Source organism: Hypanus sabinus, chromosome 4 (assembly GCF_030144855.1).
Source record: "Hypanus sabinus isolate sHypSab1 chromosome 4, sHypSab1.hap1, whole genome shotgun sequence".
Classification (NCBI taxonomy): domain Eukaryota; kingdom Metazoa; phylum Chordata; class Chondrichthyes; order Myliobatiformes; family Dasyatidae; genus Hypanus; species Hypanus sabinus.
Genome location: NC_082709.1, coordinates 75310203 through 75320693, shown reverse-complemented (window position 1 = coordinate 75320693; position 10491 = coordinate 75310203). Strand labels below are relative to the sequence as shown.

The window sequence follows — 10491 nt, the reverse complement described above, 5'->3', positions numbered from 1 at the left end:
CTGGAAATCTAGAGTAAGACACACAAAATGCTGGAGGAACTCAGAAGATCAGGCTGAAGAGGAATAAAGAACCGGTGTTGTGGACCAAGACCCTTCATTATAGTAGGACTGGACAGTATTGTATTTGTCAATGTGGAGCAGAGAGTGCGTTTGGGAGCAAAGGATGTCGGGAATGGTGAAGGTGGCGCTCCACAGTGAGGGTGTGGCAATGAGGAGTACTACAGGCTTGGTGGTGGTGCAGGTGCAGATACACACAACCCTGAAACACCAGGCAAAGTCATTTGATTCTAAACAATTGGTTTATTGATCATTACAGAATGTCTCTCTGGTGTTTCCCACTCCCCTCCCCCTCCCCATTTTCCCAACCATAGTTCCCCTCTCCTTCCTCCCTCTCCCCCTTAGTCCACAATAGGGATGCATATCAGAATCAGATTTATTATCATTCATATATGTCATCAAATTTGCTTTCTTGCAGCAGCAGCGGTACAGTGCAATACATAAAATTACTACAGTACTGTACAAAAGTCTTAGGCACCCTAGCTTCTGTATATATATATGTCCTTAAGACTTTTTCACGGTACTGTAAATCAAGAATGGTGGGACCCAAAGGAATATTAAGAAACATTGTGATCTTGGCGTTTATTTTGATCTTGTCCAAATGGCCCTGAGTGGGCTGAAAAGTCTGTTTCCATGTTGAATGACTGTGACTTGAGATCGAAACAAGGAATAATAGGGTGGTGGAAGAAGGCACCCACAATGTGCAAAGTTCAAAGTAAATTTATTATCAAAGTATATATGTCTTTATATACTGCCCTGAGATTCATTTTCTTGTGACCATTCACTGTAAATATAAAGAAGCAGCAAAAACACAAGCACAATAGTAATAACTAAATAAGCAATAAATATTGGGAACGTGTGATGAAAAGTCATTGAATGTGAGTCCATAGGTTGTGGGAACAGTTAAGTGATAGGGCAAATGAAGCTAAGTGAAGATATCCCTCTGGTTCAAAAGCCTGATGGTTGAGGGGTAAACATGTTTGTTTTCATTAGCCGGACTTTGAATACGTGCAATGAGGTCCTGGTACATCAGGGAGAGATGTTGAAAATGCAGAGACCTGGTTTCAGTCCTGACCCATCTATGAGGAGTTTGTATGCTCTCCCTCGCATTGCATGGGTTTCCTCCAGGTGCTCCAGTTTTCTCCCTCATCACAAAGACTTATGATTTAGTAAATAAATTGATCACTGCAAATTGCTCCCAGTGAGAACATGGGGAATTAAATGGGATGAGTTCAACTATGTGTCTGATGATTGATGTCAGGTATGTTCCCTTTCGTTGTGATATTATGACTCTATAATTTTATAAAACAACTGGAGTGCTGTGTATAGTTCAAGTTACCACACTAGTGCATGATGAGATACTGCTGCAGGCTTGTTCTTGCAGAAACATGGCTCGAGAACAACATCCATGCACAATCAATCTTCAGGCCATGTCCCTCAGAGAATTGGACTATATTTCTTTTTGTGACTGTTTTTCTACTGTCATAGCTATATGCGCTATCAATGATTACAGGATGGAAGGTGTTATATTTGAATGCAAGCTGTATATGGAATAAGGTAGCACAGTTCTAGATTGGCATGATTGACATTGTAGGCATCACTGAGTCCTAGCTGAAAGAAGATTATAGCTGGGAGCTTAACATTCAAGGATACACATTGTTTCAAAACGACAGGCAGGTAGTCAGAAGGGGTGAGGCGGCTCTATTGGTAAAATATGAAATCAAATCATTTGGAAGAGGTGACCTAGCATTGGATGATGTAGAATTACTGGGGGTAGAGCTAAGAAACTGCAAGGGTAAAAACACCCTGATGGTTATATACAGACCTCCAAACAGTAGTAAAGAAATGGTCTGTGAATTAGAATGGGAAATAGAAAATGCATGTCAAAAGAACAATGTTACAATAATCATGGAGGATTTAAATATGGAAGTAGATTAGGAAAATCATGTTGGTGCTGGATCCCAAGAGGAGGAATTTGTGGATTGCCTATGAGAACACCTCATGGTTGAGCCACTAGAGTATCAGCTATTCTGAATTGGATGTCGTCCAATGAACTGGAATTGATTAGAGAGTTTAAGGTAAAGGAACCCTCAGGGTCCAATGATTATATGGTAAATTCACCTTTTAAATTTGAGAAGGAGAAGCTAAATTCAGTATCAGTATTACAATCGAGTAAATGGAATTACAGAGGCATGAGAGAGGAGGAGCTCAGCAAAACTGATTTGAAGGGAACTCTGGAGGGATGATGGCAGAGCAGCAACAGCTAAAATTTCTGAGAGCAATTCGGAAGGAGCAGGATAGATATCCCAAAGAAGTATTCTAAAGTCAGGATGATGCAACCATGGCTGACAAGCAAAGTCAAAGCCAACACACAAGCCAAAAAGAGAGCATATAATAGAGCAAAAATTGGGAAGTTGGGCAATTTGCGAGCTTTCAAAAACCAACAGAAGGCATCTAAAAAAGTCATAAAGAAAGCAAAGATTAAATACAAAGGTAAACTAGCCAATAATATTAAAGAAGATACAAATTGCTTCTTCGGATATATAAACTGTAAAACAGAGGCAAGGGTAGATATTGGACTGCTGGAAAATGATGATGGAGAGGTGGTAATGGGGACCAAGGAAATGGCAAATGAACTGAAAAAGTATTTTGTATCAGTCTTCACTGTAGAAGACACTAGCAGTTTGCCAGAAGTTCAGGAGTGTCAGGGGGCAGAGAATATCAGAGGGCAGAAGTGTGTGAAGCTGCTATTACTAGGGAAAAGTTTCCTGGGAAACCGAAAAGTCTAAAGGCAGATGAATCACCTGGACCAGATGGTATACACCCCAGGGTTCTGAAAGAGGTAGCTGCAAGAAATTGTGGAGGCATTAGTAATGATCTTTAAAGAATCAATGGATTTTGGCATAGTTCCGGAGAGCTGGAAAATTGCAAAACTCTACTTTTCAAGAAGGGAGAAAGGCAGAAGAAATTAAATTATAAGCCAGTTAGTTTGACCTCAGTGGTTTGGAAGACGTTGGAGTACTTGAAGGCAGATGATAATTTAGGCCGTAGTCTCCAGGGTTTCCTTAAGAGAAAATCTTGCCTGACACATCTGTTGGAATTCTTTGCAGAAATAACAAGCAGGATAGACAAAGGCAAATCAGTGAATATTGTGTACTTGGATTTTCAGAGGGCATTGACAAGTTGCCGCACACAAGACTTCATAACAAATTAAGAGCCCATGGTATTACAGGAAGGATACTAGCATGGATAGAGCATTGGCTGATTGGGAGGAGGCTAAGAGTGGGAATAAAGAGAGTCTTTTCCAATGGGCTGTCAGTGACCAGTGATGTTCCAAAGGGGTCTGTGCTGGGACCGTTTCTTTTTGCGTTATATGTCAATGATTTGGATGATGGAATTGATGGCTTTGTGGCCAAGTTTAAGGATGATACAAGGATAGGTGGATGGCCAGGTAGGGTTGAGGAAGCAGGGAAGCTGCAGAAGGACTTAAATGGATGAGGAGAATGGACAAAGAAGTGGCTGATGGAATACAGTGTCAGGAAGTGTACGGTCATGCACTTTGGTAGAAGAAGTAAATGTATAGACTAATTTCCAAATTGAGAGAAAATTTAAAAATCTGAGGTGCAAAGGAACTTGGGAAATCTCATGTAGGATTCCCTAAAGGATTTGCAGGTTGAGTCGGTGGTGAGGAAGGCAAATGTGATTTTAGCATTCATTTCAAGAGGTTTAGAATGTTGAGAATAAAGCACTGGTGAGGCCTCACTTGGAGTATTGTGAGCAGTTTTGGGTCCCTTATCTAAGAAAGGATGTGTTGACATTGAAGAGGTTTTAAAGGAGGTTCACAAAATGACTCCAGGATTGAAAGGCTCACCATATAAGGAGCATTCGATCGCTCTGGGCCTGTACTCACTGGAATTCAGAAGAATGAGGGGGTATCTCATTGAAACTTATCGAATGTTGAATGGTCTCAATAGAGTAGTTGTGGAGAAGATGTTTCCAACAGAGGGGAAGTATAAGTCTAGAGGACACTTCCTCAGAATGGAGGGACATCCACTTAGAACAGAGATGAGGAGGAATTTCTTTAGCCAGAGGGCGGTAAATCTGTGGAATTTGTTGCCACAGGCAGCTGTGGAAGCCAAGTTATTGGGTATATTTAAGGCAGGGGTCGACTGTTTCCTGATTAGTCAGGGCATGAAGGGATATGGGGAGAAGGGAGGAGATTGGAGCTGAGAGGAAAATGGGTCAGCCATGATGAAATGGTGGAACAGACTCGATGGGCCAAATGGCTTAATTCTGCTCTAACATCTAATGGTCTTAAGTTCTATGTGCTACATGCTGTGTGCTGTGTGACGTGTGTGACTTGGTACTGTGTTTTGCATCTTGGCCCAGAGAAATGTTGATTCGTTTAGCATATACATATCTATGATGAATGACAATTATACTTGAACTTGAACAATCGGAAGAACATAGCAGCACTGGAGTTGGTGCGGAGGATATTCACCAGGATGTTGCCTGGAATGGAGTTAAGCTTCAGTTAAGAGGAAAGAACAGATAGGCTGGGTGTTTTTTTCACTAGAGGGAGGAGGCTAAGAAAGAGGGGACATGGTAGTCACATAAAAAACATTGTCAGACAAATACAACCAGTGGCTACTTTATTAGGTACCTCCTGTATCTAATAAGGTGGCCATTGAGTGTAGGTTCATGTTCTTCTGCTGCTGTAGTCCATCCACTTCAAAGTTCGACTAGTTCAGAGATGCTCTTCTGCCTACTACTATTGTAATGCCTGGTTATTTGTGTAATTGTCACTTTCTTGTCAGCTTGAACCAGTCTGGCCAATCTCCTCCAACTATTCTCCTTAACAGGTTTTTTCACCCACAGAATTGCCACTCACTGGATATTATTTGTCGTCCTTTCCACCATTTTCTGTAAACTCTACAGACTGTTGCCTGTGAAAATCCAAGGAGATCAGCAGTTTTAAACCACCATGTCTGGCACCAACAATCATTCCATGGTCTAAATCACTTAGATCACATTTCTTCCCCATTCTGTACAACAACTGAACCTCTTGACCATGTCTGCATGCCTTTATGCATTGAGTTGCTGCCATGTGATTGGCTGATTAGACAGGTGTACATGAGTAACTTATAAAGTGACCACTGAGTATATTGTAGATAGCAGGAAACTTTTTTCCATTCTGAAATATGTTAAACTAGAGGGAATAGGTTTAGGATGAAGGGTAGGAGATTTAAAGGGGACCTGAGGAAGAGCTTTATCTCACAGAGTGATGAATGCCTGCAATGTGCTGCCAGGGGTTATGGTGGAGACAGAAACAATAGAAACATTTAAGAGGCTCTTGGGTATGATCATGAATGTGCAGAGATGGAGGAATACAGATGTGTGCATGTAATTTAATTGGTTAAGCACAACATTGTGGGACAAAAGGACTTTTGTGCTGCTCTGTGTTTTATGTTTTACACTACAGTATGTTCTATGTTCTAAGAAGCATCTGAACAAGTGCTTGAATTGTCAAAGCTGACTGGGCTGTGGATCTAACGTTGGAAAATGGAATTGGTACATATAGGTTGGTTCTTGATGACTAACACTGACGTGTTTCTGTGCTGTGAGAATCTGTGACTTTCTGTGACAAACTGCTTACTTAGTCAAGTTTTCAAAATCTCTAAACACCACAGTGCTCTCTCTGTCTTCTCCATCCCTGTCACCCTTTGTATGTGGTCTGTCTGGCTCTATCTGTTTGTTCTCTCTCTCTATCTCCTAACTCTATATTTTTTCCTAGAAGCTGCTGGACACTTTTTTGTGGTATTTTCTTGGTACTTTGGTGATTGCTGGTGACATGAGAATGACACTATCAACAGTGTTGAATTATGATTGCCGCAAACTGCAGCACTGCCTGATCAGGTCCAATGGCCACCTCCAGTATTTCTAACTATCACTTAATCCATAACCCAGTTTTCAGCTCCACCTACAGCCTTGTCATGTTCTATGTCTCATGAATACAAGGAGTTGTGTATCCTGGTGCTTCCTGTGGGTCAGTTAACATACATCATTTTCTTTTCTCTTTGTGTATCATCACATATTTTGATAATAAACTTACTTTGAACTTTATTAGTTCCTTCAGTGTCTCCTTACTCAAAGTTAAAAATTGTTGATTGTTGCTTTTCAGTAACATTTATCTGGATCTTTGCATTTGGAATGGAATGAAAACAGGATGTCCAAAGAAACCAAGTGACTCTGCTGAAGCTGGGAAGGAAGTGGAAGTCGGCAGGCTCGAGCAACCTCTGGGAGACAGCCTCTGCTTCTGAGATACTACAGCTCCCAGTCAGCCAGTAATGAGCTTCTGCTTCACCACAAGCATAATGCAGGCAGCAAGCAACAGGACCAGCAGAATGACCAAAATGGAGATCCACCAAGGAGAGGCAGCTTCCAGCACCCTCACCACCTGCAGGTGTCCAAGATCATCCAACTCCATCCGCACCTCTGTCTGTTGAGTCCCAATGGAAGAAAGGACAATGTTAGCACCCAGGACCCCATATTCACCTTCCCAGTCTACCACTTTGACAACTTTAAACACTTCATAAGGCGGGATGAGCACCTCCTCTTCTCTGCGGAAGAAGGAGAGATTCTGGATAGCAACACCATGCACTGTAGTGATGTTGAAGAGAGTATTAGTATCTGCATCGCTGTCAGTGAAGGTTGAAACAGACTGCGTTAGGTCCAAAGATGTGGAAGCAAACTGTCCAAAACGAATGTTTGCTCCCTCGCTGACCTGTACCTTCCTGTCCATCCCTCTGTAGACCTCTGTTCCTTCAGCAAGACTCCAAGTGCTGTTCCATAATACGCTGAGAGTAACTGACAGGAGATAGTGCAGACTTTTGTAATGGAAGCACTTGGAATATACTTCATCACTCACACCATAGTTTCTTATGGCTTGATTCAAGTACCTGTAGAGAGGTGGCTCGTCTAAAGTGTAGCATAGGACTGCTATGATGTGCTCCTCTAGCAGTCCCTCAGGAATGCTGACCTCTGACCTCCTGTACTTCCACTCTTCAGAGGCTCTGATCCAAGCAGTGTCAAAGGGTGTTGCGTTGTTCTTGCGCTCCACCTCAATGTAGTCGATGGCTATCCTGTCTGATTCTGGGCTGTGGGTGAAGTGGTAATCAGCCGATTTTGCCGCCATATCCATCAGGATGCTGCCTTTCCTCTCAGCAACATAGCACAAGTGCTGTTCTGAACTTTGGGAAAAGACACTTGTCCCTTGAGAAAACAAAGCAACCGCATCAGAGAGAGGTTTGAACTTTATGGACATACAATCTATGTATATAAAATATCTGATGTTTTATATTTATTGTGAATTTTTAAAATTATTCTTGTGCTCTTTTTCTTATTGTGTACCTCATCAGATCCAGAGTTAAAATTATTTTGTTCTCCGTTACATGTGTGTGCTGGATGTGATATTAAAGAATCTTGTACCTTGTAAGCAAACAGAGGTGCAAATCACATCAAATCCTGTGCCTTCACAATCCTTCTTTGAGGACCAGCCCTGTTAGTCATAGAATCCATACAACCATAAGACATTCAAAGTTTAAAGTCAATTTATTATCAAAGTATATATTATGTCACTATATAGTACCCTGAGGTTCATTTTCTTGCAAACATTTACAGTGGAACAGAGAAATACAATAGAATCAATTAAAACCTACATACAAACAAAAACTGATAAGTAACCAAAGTGAAAAAGAACACAGGAGCAAAATTAAGCCATTTGGCCCATAAAGCCTACTCTGCCATTCTATCATGGCTGATTTATTATCCCTCTGAACACCATTCCCCTGCCTTCTCCCCTTAAACTTTGATGCTGTTGCTAATCAAGAACCTTATCAATCTCAGCTTTAAATGACTTTGTCTCTACAGCTGTATGTGGCAATGAATTCCACAGTGGATCATAGTATTACAGCACAGAAACTGCCTCTTCAGTCAGACTACCACTTGGCCATGTTTGACAAAAATCCTTCTAAACCTTTCTTATCCATGTGCCTGAACAAAATAGTTTTAAACTTTGACATTGTAGTTGCCTTGACCACATCATCTGGCAGTTCATTCCAGATACCCACCAGGCCCTGGGTGAGAAAATTGCCCTTCATGTGCCCTTTTTAAAATCTTTCCCTTTTCACCTTAAACCTACTCTATACTCTTTCTCTAACTTCTGGTAATGTCTTCTGGTTCCCCCATCTCTCTTTTTCCATCCTCCTATTCTGGCTACCTCCTAACCCCTCTACTTCTCCTCACCTGCCGATGTCCTCCCTTTGGTGCCCCTCTTCCTTCCCTTTCTCCCATGGTCCACTCTCTTTTCCTATCAGATTCCTTCTTCTTCAGTCCTTTATCTCTTCCACCTATCACCTCCCAGCTTCTTAGTTCATTCCTGCCCTCCCCACCCACCACCCTCCCTCTCACCCAGCTTCACCAGCCAGCTTGTACTTCTTATTGTCCTTCCTCCTTCTTATTCTGGCTTCCTCCCTCTTCCCATCCAGTGATGATGAAGGGTCTTGGCCCAAAACATCATTTGTTTATTCCTCTCCTATTGATGCTGCTTGACCTATTGAATTCCACCAGCATTTTGTGTGTGCTGAGCTGGATTTTCAGCATCTGCAGGACCTTTTGTGTTAATGATTACCTATACCCTTAAGTTTCAGACTCTTGTACCCTGGAGAAAAGACTCTGGTCCTCATGATGTCACAAACCTCTATAAAGATACAGTCAGTTTCCTTCACTCCAGGGAAAAAAGTCCCAGTCTATCCAGTCTCTCCTTGTAACTCAAGACTCCAGTCCAGGTAAAATTCTTGTAAATCAAGAATGCAAGAAATCCAAAGCAATACAAACAAAATGCTGGAGGAACTCAGCAGGTCAGGCAGTGTCTATAGAAATGAATAAATAGTCGATGTTTCGGGTCAAGACCTTTCTTTAGGATTGAGAAGGAAGGCGAAAGATGCCAGAATAAAAATGCAGGGGGGAAGGGAAGGAGGATGACTGGAAGGTGATCAGTGAAGTCAGGGGCTGGGAAAGGTCAAGGGCAGGAGAAGAAGGAATCTGTTAGAGAGGTGAGTGGACCATGGGCGAAAGGGAAGGAGAAAAGGACCCAGGGAAGTAATAGGCAAGTGAGAAGGGGTAAAAGATCAGAGGGGGGAATTTGCTTACCAGAAGGAGAATTTGCTATCAGATTGGAGTCTACCCAGGGAGAATATAAAGTATTGCACCTCCTCCCTGAGGGTGGCCTCATCTTGGCACAACAGGAACGGAACGGGGATTGGAATTAAAATGTTTGGCCACCGGGAAGCCCCACTTGTGGTGGATGGTATGGAGGTGCTCAACAGTGATCCCCCAGTCTACGACAGGTCTCACCAATGTAGAGGAGGCTGCATCGGGAGCACAATAGCTGACCCCAGCAGATTCACCTGCAGGACTGGCTGGGACCATAAATGGAGATGATGGAGGAGGTATATGGGCACTTTGGCTGCTTGCTGGAATAAATGCCGGACGGGACAAATGGACAGGGAATAATGGAGGGATCAATCCCTGCAGAAAGCGGAGCGGGGGTTGGAAAGATACGTTTAGTGCTGGATCCCTTTGAAGATGGTGGATGTTGTGAAGGATTACATGTTGGATGCGAAGGCTGAGGGGGTGGTAGGTAAGGGCAAGGAACTCCATCACTATTAAGGTGGTGGGATGATGGGGTAAGTGTGCAGATGTATGGGAAATGGAGGAGAGGTGGGTGAGGGCAGCTTACTAGTGAAGGAAGGGGAACACCATTATTTAAAGGAGGACAACTCTGATGTGCTGGAATGGAAAGCTGCATCCTGGGAACATGCAGACATGCAGAGGAGGTCAAGAAACTGAGAAAAGGGAATAGCATTTTCACAGGAGACAAGGTGGGAAGAGGTGTCGTCAAGATAACGGTGGGAATCAGTAGGCTTGTAAAAGATATCGGTTGACAGTTTGTCTCCAGAGATCGAAACAGAGAGATGAGAAAGGGGCAAGAGGTGTCAGAAATAGACTAAGTGAATTTAAGGACAGGGTGGAAGTCCGAGCCAAAGTTGATAAAGTTGACGAGGTCTGTGTGGGTGCATGAAGCAGCACCAATGCAGTTGTCAAAGTAGTGGAGTATGACAGGTGAAGGCTTCGAACATGGACTGTTCTACAAAATGTAGCCAACAAGCTGGGGCCCATGAGAGTGTCCATGGCTACCCCTCAAGTTTGGAGAAAGTCGGAGGAGCTGAAGGAAAAATCGTTCAGGGAGAGGACCAGTTCTGTCAGACGGAGGAGTGTGAGGATTGTGGTTAGGGATTTGTTGGATCTTTTGTCAAGAAAGAAGCAGAGAGCTTTGAGGCTGGGAATAGAAGTGTATAGGAACTGAACATCAAT

General features: G+C 42.8%; 1 protein-coding gene across 1 annotated transcript; it reads right to left on the bottom strand.

Moving 5' to 3' along the window:
* Nucleotides 1-6394: 6394 nt before the first annotated feature.
* On the bottom strand, nucleotides 6395-7252 carry LOC132392127 (ecto-ADP-ribosyltransferase 5-like). Its single transcript, XM_059965976.1, has one exon. The coding sequence runs from the start codon at nucleotides 7250-7252 to the stop codon at nucleotides 6395-6397; it is 858 nt and encodes a 285-aa protein (XP_059821959.1).
* Between the last annotated feature and the right edge of the window lie 3239 nt (nucleotides 7253-10491).